Source organism: Lagopus leucura, unplaced genomic scaffold, assembly GCF_019238085.1.
Source record: "Lagopus leucura isolate 7727_CA_CO unplaced genomic scaffold, USGS_WTPT01 Super-Scaffold_100002, whole genome shotgun sequence".
NCBI lineage: Eukaryota > Metazoa > Chordata > Aves > Galliformes > Phasianidae > Lagopus > Lagopus leucura.
The window spans coordinates 44,026,655-44,044,273 of NW_024962263.1; the positions used below are offsets into that span (position 1 = coordinate 44,026,655).

At 36.9% G+C, this 17,619-nt stretch overlaps 1 protein-coding gene across 2 annotated transcripts; it reads right to left on the reverse strand.

Annotated features, from left to right (window-relative positions):
* Window positions 1–1,950: 1,950 nt before the first annotated feature.
* NDC80 (NDC80 kinetochore complex component) lies at window positions 1,951–17,606 on the reverse strand. Of its 2 annotated transcripts, none has more exons than XM_042869675.1 (17): window positions 17,532–17,606; window positions 17,210–17,397; window positions 16,315–16,401; window positions 15,255–15,378; window positions 14,945–15,117; window positions 14,462–14,564; window positions 13,760–13,849; window positions 12,605–12,698; window positions 11,218–11,324; window positions 10,307–10,451; window positions 9,843–10,048; window positions 8,712–8,864; window positions 8,378–8,467; window positions 7,181–7,273; window positions 5,291–5,421; window positions 4,393–4,495; window positions 1,951–3,182 (listed from the first exon to the last, which is right to left on the reverse strand). In XM_042869675.1, the coding sequence occupies exons 2-17, from the start codon at window positions 17,308–17,310 to the stop codon at window positions 3,060–3,062; spliced, it is 1,923 nt and encodes a 640-aa protein (XP_042725609.1). In that variant the 5' UTR covers window positions 17,311–17,397; window positions 17,532–17,606; the 3' UTR covers window positions 1,951–3,059. The 2 variants fall into 2 exon arrangements, with proteins under 2 accessions (XP_042725609.1, XP_042725608.1); XM_042869674.1 differs by having other exon boundaries at window positions 17,535–17,591.
* Window positions 17,607–17,619: the final 13 nt, after the last annotated feature.

Below are 17,619 nucleotides of genomic sequence, written 5' to 3' on the forward strand. Positions count from 1 at the left end.
AGCTGCAGGGAGTTTGGTTTATTATTGGAGAAGGAATAATTTCTGCTGTTCGCTCTTTCTGCTTTTCGTTATCAAAACTAATAATTTAAAAAAAAAAAAAAAAAACACAAGATAAAAACCGATTTTTTTTGAGTTCTACTGTCTAAAGCATAGCAGGGATGAGAATTGCCATTAAGGACCCAAGTACACAGAGTAGTACAAGAATTAGAAAACCAGCACAGGACAACATCCTGCTTGGAAAGAGATTTTTTTGGGGCTCAGTGCTGCACATTTGGGCAGACAGTAACAAGGGCCTGAGTAGTCTCATACATGAGCTGAACAGGTGATGCAAAGTTCTTATACCTCATCAGGCTCTTACAATGCATTTAAGAACCACCTTGAAGAACTACCCAATTCTCAGTAGTGATGTGAGTTCTTTTATGAAAAATCTGAAAAAACAACAGTTCAGGGAAGAGAACAAAGTTATGGGCCAAGCACTGTCATACGTCTCCAGTATCACATTATTTTCCAGTAACTAGGCTAAAAAGAAGGAAAAGTGAAAGGTCAGATTGTCCTTTAATGTCTGAGGTAACAGAAGGCTGTTTGGGAAAAGTGATACCACAGGGTTGCCTAGGTGTGTAAAGAAGTTATCAAAGTAAGTAATAACTCTGTTCCTTAAAGCTTTAAGAAAGCCTATTTCTAAAAAGCTGAGACGAATTTATATTCCTTTTCTTTTGCAATTTGCAAGAAATGTTTTTTTGTTTGCTTTTTTTTCCCCCCCACAGTAGAAGATTAACACGAAATTGAGCTGCTGATAGAGAATCATGAACCTACCTAGTTTCTCTAGGAGATACAAATCTATTGTTTTTCATGATGAGTTTCTGCCCATGAAGACTCCATGATTCAAAGATACATGTTTAAGTAATTTTATTGAGTTTAAAAATACATAGCCTTGAGACATATTAAGCAAGCTATACAAAAGATACATTAGTAATAGATGAGAGAACTGTACCCCTACCAATATCCCCCAGAATTACAAACTACTCATACTACTGAAATATGCATGTGGCAGTGGTACATTTTGATTAAGACTTTACATTCTGGTTGAAAAAAATCCAACCAAACTAAAAAAAAAAAAAAAAAAAACCCAAAAGAAAACAAAAAACCAAAAACCAATCCAAGCAGTAATTATATTCTATATAAAAGCCACAATCCAGAATACAAAGGAAGGTCGTTCTGACCTTGATTGTTTAACCCATTACTACTGGGTTAGCATTAGTCCTTTGAAATTGTGTTTACTAAGTCAACTGACTACTCCACATGCAGTGAGGCTGCAGATACTAATAGACACGGGAACAGTTACAGAAGTAGGGACAAACAAGTATCAGGAAGCCAAGGAAGACTGTAGTCTTTAAATAAGCAATTATTTTAAAGGAACGTGATTGTTTTGGATTTCCCATAGCTTTGCTTAATTAGGAGAGCATTGCTTTACATAATAAATACATTAGAAAGATCACAAAAAAAAAAAAAAAAAAAAAAAAAGCTCATAAGAAGTAATTGAGATTGGAAAGGAATAAGGCTGTAAGAAAAAAAGTAAGAGTTTGTAAAGGTGAGAGAACAAAAGAAGAAAGAAGAAATGCTACCTTCTTGTCAGCAAGCTTTTATAGTTGTGAAAGTAAGCTTTCAGTGTATAACAAAGGAGCAAAAAGAAATTTAAATACCACCATTGTTATTGTATCTGAAAACAAAACAAAACTCAGAACAGAGCCAGAAAATTCACGTACTTCATCAAGGACAACAGAATTTTTATGTATGCTCTGTAAAAACAGCCAAAAATTAAACACAATTTAGTTTTATTTGCAGTTTGTGTTCAGAGAATTTAAGTTTAAATTCTAATTTGTACCCAAAGGATCTGTGTTGCATTCAAATACTTTAATTAGCAAATTGAGGAGCTATTTTAATTAGCTATCAGCCACTAAACATTTTTGAAGACAGTGGAGTTCCTCTGTTGTGTACTTAAATGTGACATTTATCACTGACCAGTATTCAAAATTAAACTACCCAGGGCTACTTTTGAAGGAATACAAAAGGTATATAACAGAGTAGACAAGCAGATACTGCCTCTGCTTACAATGTGGCATTGAACAAGAAAGACAAATACATGTTCAAGAGATATTCATTTTCTTTAATGTATTTGGACTGGAACTCCCCATATGCCAACTTTATCTTCCTAAGGAAGAAAAATCCAGTATGGTCTGCTTTACTGATCTAGTAGAACACAGATGTTTTAGACCATTTCAATGCACACAAGACTAGTTATACCTTCAACTAATTAGCTGTATTGTCAGAAATCACATTGTCATACTTAAAGCTCATTTCAAAAACGTACTTAAGAAGTACAGGAAGTTTTCATCTGGTACTGTAAGCATTTAGACGCAGAACTTTGCTTTCAAACTATCTTTCATTTTCTAAATTTACAGGATTACTGCATAACTACTACTGATCTTTCTAAAGAGACTTTGCTAAAACAAAAATAACAAAAATCTTACACACCAGAGGGGTCTCTGGGCAGTTTCATAGATAACAGGCAGGAGACTGGAAGACATTTACATTTGGTCTTGCTGATAAACTGAAGGCCTATGGAAGGACACACACTGTCATGACTCGTGTTAAGTACATATAAATATTAAAGAATGCACAAACTGTATTGACAGTTGTGACATCTCTAAGTCCACTGTTAACTAAAGGCTGACAATACTCATCTTTCTGAATGTTCCTGGAGAGCACAGGTGCCTATTTACAAAGAAAAAGAGAAATTCAGTTGTTCCACAATTGCCTTGTCACAGACGATGTAATTCTGTAGAAATACTTTGGCAGTAGGAAGAGTAAGCAAAGCTTTTGTTTTTTCAGTTACAAGAATTTTAATCCTTTTCTATAAGTGTGTCAGTAAAGCAAAGGAAGTTCAATATCATATCATTAAAACCAAGTTAGCTGCTAAAAGCAGGAATTAACCATCCTTTTAGGAGATACCACACTGGAGCTTCATAAGCACAGAATTTTCATCTTCAGCTTTTTGATAATTATATACTTTCAGCCTTCTTTTTATAACTGTCTAGAATTCCGGTCAAGGTTGAGAGTAGATCTTCAGACATGAATTCTTCGTAATCTCTGTCAATTTTTGAATTCTGTTCATCAAGATATTTCTAGAAGAGTTACAAAAGCCTTATTAGAGCTGTGCTCCATATTGTACTGTTTCTGCTAAAGCATTCATAGCAGCGATTGTATGAGTTATATAATTTCTATTAAACACTTACTGGAATGTAAACAGCAGATGAAGGAATTTACTAGTAACATTTAATCATCTGATTATTTATACCAAATGTTTTGTCAGCAAACATACCAGAAACCAACAAACTCAGTACAGCAGCCATAATCATGGAACACCTGAGTTTGGAAAGAACCTTTAAGATCACAATCACTGCCTTGAGCAGGGTTGCTTCCCACTGGATTGGGTTGCCCAGGGCACCATCCAGTCTGCCCTTGAATGCTTCCAGGGATGGGTGTGATGGTGCAGTCTCTGCCTCCTACCCAGCCTGGCTTTTATGCCCAAGGTCATACCATGAGGTGCAGAAGACCTTTCCTTGGGACTAATAACAATCAAGGTTTTACCAGAGACAGTTAACCACTACCATGCTGTCTCAAACTGAGCGCTCAGACACCTGGTCAATAGAACCAGTTCTAAGTTGCATGACTATAATTCAGTCATCTTACCCCATAAACACAAAGCAGCCTGATAATCTTTGTAGCCCTCCTCTAGACCTGCTCCAACAGCTCCACATCTTTATTGTGCTAGGGCCCCAGGCCTGGATGAAGTACTTGCTCACAGAGTGAGTGAAGGGAGCACACTGCTGACTCATTTCCAGCTTTTTGTTCACCAGGGCCCCCGAAGCCTTTCTCCACAGGGCTGCTCACAATGAGTTCTTCTCCCAGGTCTGTACACACATCTGGTATGGTACCGACTCAAGTGCAGTATCTTTCACTTGGCCTTGATGAATCTTATTAGTTTCCCACAGTTCTACACCCCAAGCCTGTCCAGATGCCTCTGGATCACATCCTTTTCTACTATTGTATTAGTTGCACCTTTGAGCTTAGTGTGATCAACAAGCTTGCTAGGCGTCTACTCTAATTAATATCACTGTGTCATTAATAAAGACATTCAATAGCATTGGTCTCAAGACTGACCCCTGTGGCACACCACCTATGACAAGCCCTACTACTTGAACATAGATCTGTTGACCACATTTAACTAACAGATACTTTACTGGACAGGAAAAGTTCTTACGTCCATGTCCTTAACTGCAATTGTAAATATCTTTAGAAAGATGTAATTCTGGGTATTGAACTTCATCTTACCTCTATAGATACTACATGAGTAGTAATCACTTCCAAGAGACGATTCAAGTTATCACCTGCTTTCCTGCTCTCTTCTGTTGTTGTTTGCATAACAATTTGATATCTGAAAAATAAAGACATTCTGAAAGTCTAAACTTCAATTCTAAATTCTGAAATTCTAAACTTCCTGACATCTACAATAATTTCTTTATCAAGTCACACATATTGTTATCTTTAGCCATCATTTTTCCTATTAGTATTAATGTAAACCAAGCTAGATTTATTTAACATATTTTTTAATACATCTAACCTAGAAGAAAAAAGGACCATATTGCACTAACTTGCCTGGACCTTAGAACAGACACGTCCAACCTGCAGCCCACACGTGGCCTGGCAGATCTCATAATGCAGCCACCTCTGCCCTGTGTCATCACAGTGGAGGTTCTGCCCTGCCAAGCAGCCTGGTCTGGCCCCAGGCATACTCCCATTGCTCAGCAACAACCAAACATTGGTGCGGCACGGTCTGTGCTGAAACCAGGACACAGGGAGGGTGCAGCGTAGTGCCGTGCCAACTCAAGTTACAGCTACTTCATTGAGCACAACTTCTCTGCACAGTGTGTTCCAGTGCTCCATCATGTAGACAGCAAAGAAATGCTTCCTGGTGCATTGGAGAAAAAGAAAAACATCACAACAACCTCCTCTGCTAGAGTTTGTGCCCACTGCCTCTTGTCCTGGCACTGGGCACCACTGAAAAAAGCCTGGCTCCATCATATGGACATAAAAACAAAAATTACATGAAAGAACAGAAGTGCTGATATAGTAGACAAACAGTCTTGCTAAACTAAGTATATCCAATGATCTCCCCCCCCCCCCCCCCAAAAAAAAATAAATCTACACAAACAGAAATTATGGATCTTACTGTCTCTGAATATCATGCAGTTCATTTGTGGCTTCACTGAGACCCTCATTGACACCGCTCTCAAGTAATTGTTTATGCTTCTCTAACAATTCCAGCTCATTTGCACATTTTTGCTCCTCTTCTTCTGCTTCCTGTAAATGTCAGGGAGAAAACAAAATATCACATAACAGATCACATTTTAGGAAAGAAATAGTGTATTATTTTTTCCCCTATATGTTATTCAACCCAATACTTGAATTAGGAATTTACCACACAAGCAGCTTCACACACAGAACTCAAATTCCCTTCAGAAAAACAAATGGGAAACCACAATAGAAGTCTACCTCCTCTCTCCCCAATTCAACTTTGAAGTTTTCTCAAGTTTTTTTTTTTGTTTTGTTTTTCACTTTCCTCTACTCAAAGTCAACCTAATCTTCCCTTATTTCTCTTACAATATTTCTAGGTCAGCGTGTTAAGCTATTTTCCCTATAAAAATTAATCTAAAAAGAGATTACTTACAGACTTTCTAAATAGTTTATAAATGAAACATCAGAAACAACAAAATAATTTTTGACTAAAAAAAGGAAAAGACTTCACTTTTGATTTTGAAGTGTGTTTAGAAAATGCAAGCAATCATCTATTAGAGCTATCATCTATCTGAGCTGTTGGAGTAGGACTAGAGAAGGATCAGAAAGATGATCAAAGCACAGGGAGCACCTCTCTTACACAGAAAGGCTGAGGGAGCTTGGCTTTTTTAGCTTGCAAAAGCAAAGACTTCAGGGAGACTTCATTGTGGCCTTCCTGTACTTGAAGAGAGCTTATAACCAGGAGGGGAACTGACTTTTTACACAGTCTAATAGTAACAGGGGAATGGTTTTAACATACAAGAGCGGAGATTGAGGTTCAGTGTTTGGAGGAAGTTCGTTACTTGTAGCGTGATGTGCTTCTGGAAAAGACTGCCCAGAAAAGCTTTAGATGCCCCATCCCTTGACAGCATTCAAGGCCAGGCTGGATAGGGCCTGGACAGCTTGATCTAACCCTGCTCATTTCAGGGGGTCAGAACTGGATAGGAGTTTAAGGTCCCTTTCAACCTAAGCCATTCTGTGATCTATCCAATGCAAATATCATTGATAACAGTATATTTAGCAGAATGAAACCAAATTCCACCATCATTAAACACTTAATTCTGGTGAATTTCTGAAACCTTAAAAAATAACTGTGCAATAATAAAGTCTAATGCATATTACTTGAAAAATTACAGGAGAAATTAATGACGGTATTCTATTTTAAATATCTAGTTGCTATTGAGTATTTTATGAACTTGTCTTCAGAAAATATGTTTGCAATTACTTAGGTCAAAAGGTAAATTTCACGAATTTTTGAAAGCTTTCATTTAAATCAATCCACCTAAGCAGTGTAACTGCTGAGTGGAAGCACATTCTAGAGGAAAAAAAATGTAAACAACTTTACATCAATAATGTATTTTATATGCTATTAGTTAAATAATGCTTTCCTCAATTTTTAAATGTGGTAACAGGTTCATTACAGACGGTTAGTGTATTTGTTACATACAGGGCATAAACATGGCAGATACTGTAGAATCTGTTTAAAACACATGCATTGAGACATCCTGAAGTCAGGAGATGGACATGGCGACTTTTATAACTGGTTGTAGTAGCTTATGATTTATTTACAGGCTCTGAGAAAGTATGATACCAGATTATGTTAAGTGGAAACTGACTCTTAAGATAGCACTCAAATATTTCTGAATAAGAGAAGACTTCATTTTCTGCAAGAGCTGAGAGCAAAGTTTCAAGCAAACAAGCAAAACAAGTTCTTACATGTAAATACAAGCCTTGAAGATAATGTTATCAACAATAAACTGTTATTAAAAATATAGAAAAGTTCTACCTTAAGCTTCTGATGGTAAAGATCATCCAGCTTTTCTGCTTCTTCTTTCAGTGTTTTCACACTGCTTTTCTTCTCCGTTACCATTGCATTCACCTGAAAATGTGACTTCAGATATAATTCCAAAGGAATTCCTACCTGTAACTCCATGCCATCACAGACAACGTATGGCAGCCCTGAAACACTTTGTTAATCCAGGTCTGGCCAAGGTGACATTAGCTTTCATCACAGCAGGCTGTATTGCATTTTGTTTTTTAGGGAGTAGGCATGAGTTTGGGAAGGCATGCAGCCATGACAGCTGACCATGACTAGCCAAAAGCGTATTCCATCCTACATGCTGTAATGCTTTGTAAGAAAAACTGAGGTAGGAGAAGAACAATTTCATTTTTTTTAAGCTTCCAAGGTAGCAGCTGTTCAGAGACTGACAGTGCATTGGTCTTCCTATGGGGAGAATAGGGGAGGATTACACCATACCTGGTGCAATAGAAGTTTTTGCACTATGTGTAAAAGATCTTGCACTGGAAATGAAAATTCTACAACAGTGGGTTTTGAATATGCAGCTCTGAATATGCAAGTTATTTATATTAGTACTTTCCTAAACCATATTTTAGTACTTCAAACTTCAGGTTAATTTCAAGCAAAACATACTGACTTCGTCTAAATAAGGAAAAAAAAAAAAAAAAAAACAACAGGGTTTTTGAGAATCCCTGTATTAAGTTCAGCATAAAAATCAGACCATTAAGCACTTGCTGATAATGTGTTGTAGGATTTTGGTTTTTTTTTTTTGGTGTGTGCTCTAAGCTATTGACATGGAAATGTGTATGTCAGCATGCTATACAACATGAAATTCTTCCAATCCATCCTGAACCCAATATTGCTAAAAATTTCCCCAATTACTTCTTATCAGTGGTAATCCACTGATTGTAATAGACAACTTATTAAACAAGTCTTTCCAATGTTTATCATCAAATATATGTAACTGCATAATCTTCAGCACAGGGAACATACATTATTTCATCCAACAGAAGGAGATCTTAAGTCACACAAAAGCTTTTACATTCCAACACAATTAAATCAATCTTCTCACTACATCCCCCTCCAAATAAAAACACACAAATAGCCTGTGTAAAATGGTCAGATGAGTCCAGCAGATAACATTACAGGATCTTAGTACTTATCTTCTTTAACCAAAAAACATACCTGTTCCAAAGTGTCCTCTAAACTCATTTTCCGCTGAACGGCTTTCCTAATTTCTTCCTCCGTTTGGTTTACAATCTCCATAAGAGGAGCCTGTTATACACATAGAAGAAAATCTAGATAATGCAGTTTGTCAGCTTAAACTAAAGTTTTTTTTTCTTCTACACTTTTGAACTTAGGCTGCTGTACCCATCAATATAAAATTTTCTCCCTGTACCAGAAACATAACAATCACAGAAGTTCTCAATGAAGTTTAATGAGGAGTTCCCAACATTCCCCCAAAACACTGAAATTTTATTGTGAGTGGTAATAGACACTCAGTGTTGATTTTACTTACCTTAATCTGAGTTCTGTATTTGACTAGGCAATTTGGTCCTGCCTCGGGATTAAAATGAATCTCAAAGTCATGCCCTTTAGAATTCTCAGCACTTATTGGAATTAATTTCAGCTTTCGAGCCAGTTTATGATACTCTGCCAGTTGCGTTTCAATCTGTTCAGAGATTAAAAGGGCAACAGTCATGGAAAAGATACAACTGAAAAGCTTTGCGAAAAGTATTCATATAGTACTTCAAATAGGTTTCTGAGTTGTTCTGTATGTTCCACAGTAATGGATGTTTTCTGACTCTTTCAGAGCTTACTCTGCAAGATTACTTAAAGTGTATGGGTAAGACTAAATGGTTTCCTCCTGTGGTTTTCTCTCCTGCTGCATTATTTCCTGCATCAGCATTTTGAGGATTGACAGTGGAGGAGAATGAACATGTACTATTTCTAAGCAAGTTGCCAAAACAATAATTAGTCATCATGTTGATGACTGGTTTTCACAGGAAGTATCACATAGTCACATGTTCTAATAACATACTTGAACTTGAGTGTAGCTCTAGACACAGCTTATTAAATGCTCTATTTTCTGACACAAGAACCATCTATATGCAAATATAACTAGAAAAATATTGCTTGATATGTGCTTATATTTGTATGGTATGAGGAATTTAATACCAAGAGCAAGAGAAAGCACAGCTCTGCTAAATGAAAAAGAAATAAATGTGTTTTTGTTTATTTCAAATATCTAGCAGAGCAGCAGTTTTTAAATCCCACCACCTACAGGGCCACATTTCTTCATTCTATAGAAGTGTCTCTTAAACTCTTATAATTTACATGTAAGGCACCAATCTGTCTCTAAACACATGCAGACATTAACTCAAAGCACTAGTTTTGCATTACTTCTTTGCTCTAAAGTCCCAACATATCTATCTTTCAGTCTAACGTTACTGAAGCTCTCGATTCTGTAGGAGTCAGAGCTTACAGTGGTGCATATTCTAGCCATTCTTTTCACTATCAAGATGCACCCATGTTGTTGTTAAATCATTTAGAAAAAGTTAGTAATAACTCAAGTCCCAAGCTTAAAGACACATCATGAATACTGATAGCCATCTCTCATTGTGGTAGGGTAGGTAGGGTTTTCACATACCGCCTCTTTATTTCTAGCATATTTTAGCTCTTCATTCCACAGTTGATGTTCTTCTGCTTCGAGTTCCTTAGTTAGCTTATTAATGGTTTGCTGCAACTCATTTCTCTCGTGATTTATTCTCTCGATATCGGCAACTGAGTACTTTTGGTTATCAAAGATATGCTGGAGCCGTGCATTCTCCTGCTTCATTGCTTCTACTTCCATTTCTGTTTTCACAAAACATTTGTAAAAATATCAAACTGTACAGTTAAGGCTCACCTCCCAGTATTTTTTTTTAATGAGTAAATTTCCTTTCTCTAGAATATAAGCAGTTATCTGCAAAAAAATTTCCTCATTAGCAATTAATCTTGGAGTTTATTTGTAGCACCATTATACACAAAGTCATCCCTGAAGCTAAGAATTAAAAACTATTTTTAAAATCTATTTCTGCCTTCACAAAATATTTGTGACCAAGGCCACCTCACCTGCTGCTTCAACTTCTTCATTAACCCCTTTCATTTTCTGATCAAGGATGGTTGTGTGAGATTCCAGATTAGCCAAATAAGCCTGGTATTTCTGAACATCTGCTTGAAAAGAAGATCTCAGCTTTCGTAGCGATACTAAACGATCCTAGTAAATGAATGCAAAGAACATTCACTGCAGTGTTAATCTAAAATAATCATCCTCCTTTCCAGACAAAATGGTAGATTACAGTCAGTATCAATAGTATAAATATTGAAAAAAAGTTCATAATTCTCTGTAACAGCTGACACAAGTTAGACTTCAGAATAGCAAAAGAGGCTGAAAAGATGGTTCGTAACTTAGTTGTTGTATTTCAGTATTTCAAACTTTTGATTTGCGTTAAGCACTGCATAAAATGTTCTTACTGCAGGTAATTTGCTGCTTAAGTATACATTATACATGTATACAAAAGGCAGACGAGACAAAAGGGTGAGGAAAGTAGGAATACAACACACAAATTTTGCACAGTAGACAGAACTTTCAGTTTGCTAGCTGTACACCTACAGTACTACTTTTGTTCTATGCTGTATTAAAAACAGAAGCCACTTTCTGAAACAAAATGCTTCTCCGGAAATATATTTTTACTGTTTGCTACCACTGAATTCTGTACATCTTTGGAAAAGATAGCACTGAAGTTCAGATAAACTGTCTGAAGTATATTATTAATATTTCAGTCAGTGCAAGATCTTAGCTGAAAAACATCTGCTCAATATTAAACAAATAGTGACTCCATAGTAAAAGCATTCTACTACAACAGCATGGTCTGTAATAACAAAGTCTAATTAGAATACTGTAAAATCATTAAAGAGATGAAAATTCAACAACTGAAAATTCAAACCCCTCATACACACAAGGACAGACAGACTTTACTAACCGGCTCACTTTCCCTTTCTTTTTCTAGTCTTGCAATTTCTTCATGAAGTCTTTTGTTTTCTGCTGCCAAGCCTTCTATTTTGAACTCATCTACATTAAATATATCCTCTAGCGCGGGAAAGAAAAAAGAATGAGGTTATAAATCAATCTCCACTGTTTGTCACCACCTATTCAGAAAATCTGAGTAATTGCCTTACCATTAGCATAGTGAATACCTGTTACCAAACCGATTGTTTTAATCTGAAAACAAAAACAAACCTACCTGAAAGCTATCATTACAAAATAAATAGGCAAAAAACAGGACAAAACAAACAGTTCTGCTGTCACATAAGAAAAATAATTCCCGTAATGTTAGATTCCAGAGTCTCGTAAGACCCACACAACAGGATAGTTGTTAGACAAGTTTCCTCTGTTTAAGCTTCATAAGTTGTCTTATTTGAATACTCCTTTCCTCATCATGAGCTTTCTTGCATGTTGAAATTTTGCTTACTTCCCCTCAGTCTTTTCCAAACAATGGTATAAATCATTTTTTTCCTACAAATATCTGGTAGCCATCTCATAATATATGTTTCTTTTCCAGTTGATGGATCCTGCTGGCAATGAGTGTGCTCTTAGTCTGTTTTCATAGAAGAGCTTTGAAAGCGGGAATTTTTTTTCCCTGCTTGTTCTCATATGCTGCTTATGTTTCCTTAAGTGATGAAACATTAAAAGTTTTCCAGCTCACTGAAGCTAAACAGGTGCATGCTGAAGCATGTATGGAAATCCTCACAACAGAGTTTGGAACTTCTACTGCTTTCAGAACTTTTCTTAGAATTATAAAAGGTGGAAGAAAGACACTGAAGTCATCTAGTCCAATTGTCAGCCCATCACCATCATGCCCACTGACCATGTCCCTCAGTGTCACATCTCTCTGTTTCTTGAACACCTCCAGGGATGGCAATTCCACCACCTCTCCCTGGGCAGCCTGTGCCACGGCCTCACTGCTCTTTCTGAGACAAGTGTTTTCCTAATATCCAACCTGAACAGCAGCTGAACTTTCTTACTCTTCAGATGAGCTGTCTGTTGTCTATTTATTTACTTTTTACAAATACTTTGTCAGAAACAAGGGTATTCGTGTAGATGGAATTTGCACCTGAGGAGCTGCTTTTCTGTTACAAAACCATTGAAAACAACAGTTTCACATGTACATCTGACAGCAGAACATGACCCATCTGTCTGTATTGTTAACAGTGCATGAAAAAAGAATTAAGCCAGTACAGTTGAGGTGCTTGAGAATTCCACATTTCTTTATCTTAGATCACTTTTGCTTGAAAATTGAGGAAACCTAATACTAGGAGAAAATAGCCTAATAACAAAACCAAATACTTCATTAAAACACAAAAACTTACTTAATTTTGACTGCACTTCTGCATCCAATTCTTCGTAAGTATCTCCCCCTTTCATGAAGTGCTCGTAGCACTTTACAATGTAGTCCATGAAAAGCTGAGAACAATTTCAATAGATTCCATGAAGGCTCAAAGAGTTGTAAACAGCTCATCTAAATATACTCAACTAATGGAATTAAACAACTGATACAATACATATCTCTGGTTTGGCTGTACTTCTTTTTGTAGGAGTAAACTTTTTTATTTCATTAAACAAAGTCAGAAGATATTATCAGGGCAGAAGAAGGTATCTAGAATTCACATAATTAACAAACTTCTACAGACACTGCATACATTTTTCTGGGATACTGATAAAAGATAGTAGATAGAATATTTAATAATTGCCTTGAAACATATGATACTCTGAAGCTACATAATATAAACAGCAGCTCTGTTTAACGTGCTTTTTAAGTAAACATGAACTTTATACTCCAGATATTTTAGAGAATTACTTCCACAATTAGATGAAGGTTACTCAAAAATAATTTGCTGCAGATATTCTTTCAAGTTTTATTTTTTTTTTTCTCCTTCTTAAGTAAGAAACAAACAAACCAACCTGAAGTGTACTGGCAGAATATCCCTTCCAAAACATAAATAAAACTCAAATAATACTAGTAATAGATAATAAAACAGAAAGCAAGCAAGGTGCTTGAGATGCATCTTAAAAATTTAAATATTAACACCAATTTTAAACAGAATAAATATGAATGGGAGTCATATTTATAATTTATTTTACAACCTTTACACTGTACTGCTGTTAACTGTATGAGACTCAAGTACTAAATGGAGATAACCTGAGGTTTTGCTAAGACTATAAACAAACAGCACAAAGAGTCCTTTCTCCGCAAAGGAGAACATAATAATAGCAACTAGGAGAAGGCAGCACTTGAGTTTAACGCCCAGCCTCAACTGGTCAGGATGTCTGTCAGGAAACTAGTTGATAAAGCTTTTTATATAATGCTATGTTTCCTAGAGAACTCTGAAACTATGAAACTGAACAGAATATACAACCATAGTCCAATTCAATTTATTCTACCATATTTAGATCATACTGTTTTCTTACAGCATATGGCAAAATTCAATTGAACAGTTCTGACAATATTCACTTTTTCATAGTACCTTGTTATGTACAATTCCATCATCAGTTTCGCCTCCCCAGTTCTGCCCATCGTCAAATGAAGATGGATTTTCCCTCATGGCAGCATACAACTGAAAGGCACAAGTGTACATACATAGAACAAGCATGAAGACCTCCATTCATCCTGCTGGTCAAGATTCTCAGCACAGGATATGGTTGGCCTTCTGGGCTGAAATCGCACGTTGCCAACTTGTTTTGAATCTTTCATCAACCAATAACTCCAAATTCTTCTCCTCAGGGCTGATCTCAAGCCATTTTCTACTCAACCTGCATCTGTGCTTGGGATTGCCCCAACCCAGGTGCAAGATCTTGCACTTGGCCTTGTTGAACTTCACGAGACTGGCATGGGCCCATCTCAAGCCTCTCCAGGTCCCCCTGAATGGCATCCCATCCTTCTAGTGTGTCAACAGCACCACTCAGCTTTTTTCCTCTTACAGAAATTTATCCAGTAAAAAAAAAAAAAAAAAAAAAAAAAAAAAAAAAAAAAAGCCATAATATAACATTAAAAAAATCAATTTAAATTCACTAAAAGTATGAGCTAGCCCCCAAGAGGCAAGTAAGAATACCTACCTTTTCCTTCACATGTAAAATAAAGGAAACTGTAAAAACACTATTAAGACACCTGCAATTAAAATTCCAGTTTGAAATGTGGAAATATTTGGTTTAAAGAACTCAGATGCTACCTTGAAACAGTCAGTTAACCAAATCAAAGCTGCCACAATCTGAGGCCAGGTGTGTGGTGCTCCCACTGTGTACATGGAGCTTTTTGACAAAGGAAAAGGGTACCTACAAGAGAAAACATTTTTAAATGCTGTGCAGAAGGAGCAAGTTTTTACATTAAGATCAAGCTACACAAGGAAGAACAAATTCAATTGTGCTTTACACTGTATGTTGAGAGAAGAAAAGGAGAGTTCTCATACCACAGGACTTTATTACATTATCATGGGTTTCCCATTATGTAATTCACGAAACTGGCTTTTTTTTTTTTTTTGCATATGCAGAGATTAGGAACAATTAAGGCCTCTTACAAAAAAGCATGGTTTTTTTCAGTCAAATCTGAATAAAGAAGTCAGCCCATTCTCCCTGGTTTTCATACAGAATCCTTAGATTTGTCATTTCTGGCCTTACTGCAGCTGTTCAGCACAATATATAAATAAGGATCTTACCCAAGCTCTTTGAAAACTCGGGGAATTTCCTCTTCAAATTTTGAGTCAGGCAGTTCATAAGAAGGGCAGAGAAATCCATAGATAAAAGTGAAGATTTTTACAAAGTCTTTTACAGATGGAGACTGTAGTGATTTTACGGTGACATTATGGGCGTAACCATTCTCAACAAGAAACTGGGGAAGAAAAATATACATATTAAATGGCATGCTAGTCAACAAAATCTATAGTTGAAACCATCAGAAAACCAAATATTTTGAGTAGTGCTTTTAATGCCTAATAAACAATTTTGTAAAATAAGTTAATGAGTTACCTCACAAAGCTGTTTGATACACTGCTGGATGAATGCCTTGTCATGAAGTGGCCTGGGATCCTTGATCTTTTCTGTACCAAACATACCATACTGACTGTTGCGTGAACCTCCAGCCCCACTAGTTCTAGGAACAAGAAATAAATACATTTTTTGTGTCAATACACAAATACAGAGTTCTTGGTTATACAGATCCTTACATTTGCTGGTTTTATATATTTTTTGCATATGTCATGCAAAGTGCTAAACTGAAGGCAATCCTCTAAGTAGAAAGATTAAAGAACAACATCCAGCCATAGAAGTCATGATGCCCACATAAAACAGAGGGATCACAGGTGAATATTTTCTTCAGTTTATTGAAATAAAGTTTCACAGAGCAGAAAAAAAAAAAAAGATAAGCCAAAGGTGAAGAAACAAACAATGCAAGTTGTTGAAACTGAGGATTAAAATACTCAAGGAACATTTAGAAGAAAAGCAGAACTCTGAATGAAATGAAAGAAGCTACCTGCAGACATTAAAACAGAAAACTGTCAACTAAGATGGTATGATTTTGTAAGGTTTTCATTGCACAGGGAAAAAGAAACTAAGGCAGAGAGTAATGCTGATTTGATTCCAATTTCACAAGATTACTACCTGATTTAAGCTTAAGCTAGCATTTTTTGTTTTTTTCTCATTTTTTTTCTTCTGAATTGAAAAGACAAAATAGAGGTAGGAAGTCAGACTAGCACTGTTAGAAAGCTTTATCAATGTCTGCTAATGCAAACATCTCCCAGGTCTGTACTGAGGGGGACATTCTTCCTTAAACAGGCCAATGTCTTGGGCAGCTCTTAAGCGTTGCAGTGCATGTTTCTCCTCTTGCATTCCCAAGAGGAAGAACAACTATTTAAGCAGATCCTGCTCCACAGCATTGTTATTTAGTGACCAGAGTGTAGGAAGGCAGACCTGAATGCTAAGGGCCTCAGATCCATTTTTCCCCATAATGAAAATGTAGCAAGAAAGTAAAACTGTAAAATGCTATGAGATTGTTTTAATTTACAGCACATTGATCTGAAGCTATCAATACCTCTTCCCAAAAAAGCTGACTTTCCTTTCTGAAGTTGCAGACGTAGTTTTGCTCATGCTCAGCTTTCCAAACGTTCCTCTGTCCTTCCTGAGAGATAGGGAGAAGGATTCAAATGACTATTTCTACCATTTCATCTTTTGCTTACATAAGAAAGGTATAAACACATTAATTAAAGTCTAACCAGCTTCAGGACAGCAGTATCTTAGAAGCATCAGCTGATTTTAATGCATTATTTATCCACTAGTAAGGCCATTTCTGCCAGTTTTATTAGTGTACATTTTATACATCAAGTACCCAGCCACCCCCCAACCACCTAGCAAATATGCAAGAAAAAAAACCATTATAATGTGAGATGTGTCACAGGCACATAAGCGAAGTTTTAGATTTCATAGAATCATATCATAGGGTTGAAAAGGGCAACGATCATCTAGTTTCAATGCCCTGCTGTGTGCAGGGTTGCCAACCACCAGACCAGATTACCCAGAGCCACAACCAGCCTAGATTTTAAATTATATGCTGACCATACTGCATAAACACATAGATGACAGCAGATTGGTCATTTAAAGGTCTTTAAAAAAGAAAAAAAAAAAAAGACAAAAGCAAACAAACAAACCCCAAGCCAACTAACAACAACAACATAGTATTTTTGAGAACTATCGAGTTTTAAATTCATATTCACTCAACCAATAAGTTAAGCTAGAGATTTTTGGTGGTTTTTTAAATTAATTATTTTTTTATATTTTGCACAGAAGGTGAGCACTTGTGCAGAAGTCTTTGGCTGCAGAGGGTTTTCTTCTTACTGCTCCCATCTTTTTCAGATGCTACTCGCTGCAGCAAAGCCACCGAGGCTGAGGTTTGCGCACACGTTGTTAGCGACATGACCATCGCCACTTACATTTGAGGCGTCTGAAGACCCATCTTGTTGCTGTCCTGCACTCTCAGCACCATCGTAGACTGCCGACCGCTACTCCCACAAGTGGTTGAGCTTCGCCTCATTGCAACCGAGCTGTAAATCGGAGTCTGCCGGTATTAGGAAATCCAGGCTCTGAGAATATTTGTGTTTGCGAAATACGCGATGACTTTCTAAGGGGTGAAAAGACACAAGTTGTACATCAGACCAACGATCACACGACAGAAGAGACAAAGCAACCAGCGAAGAGGAAGGCCGCGCTGGCGAAGCGCCCAGCAGGTCTCCCATCGATCCCTTTCTCTACCACTACCTGCGAGCCTGCTTATCAGCTGCGCCTGCAGCCGCCTCACCGTCCTAGGGGAACCACAGCCGTCCGTTGCCGTGAGCGGCGCCGA

Bases quoted from the DNA above. Each gene is read 5' to 3' on its own strand.
- NDC80 (XM_042869675.1), bottom strand. From the start codon at position 17,310: ATGAGGCGAAGCTCAACCACTTGTGGGAGTAGCGGTCGGCAGTCTACG. The intron at 7,274-8,377 runs GTATGTTTTTTG...TCACATTTTCAG, and splicing joins TAGAGGACACTTTGGAACAG to GTGAATGCAATGGTAACGGA. The intron at 3,183-4,392 runs GTAAGATGAAGT...TAACTCTTCTAG, and splicing joins CTCATGTAGTATCTATAGAG to AAATATCTTGATGAACAGAA.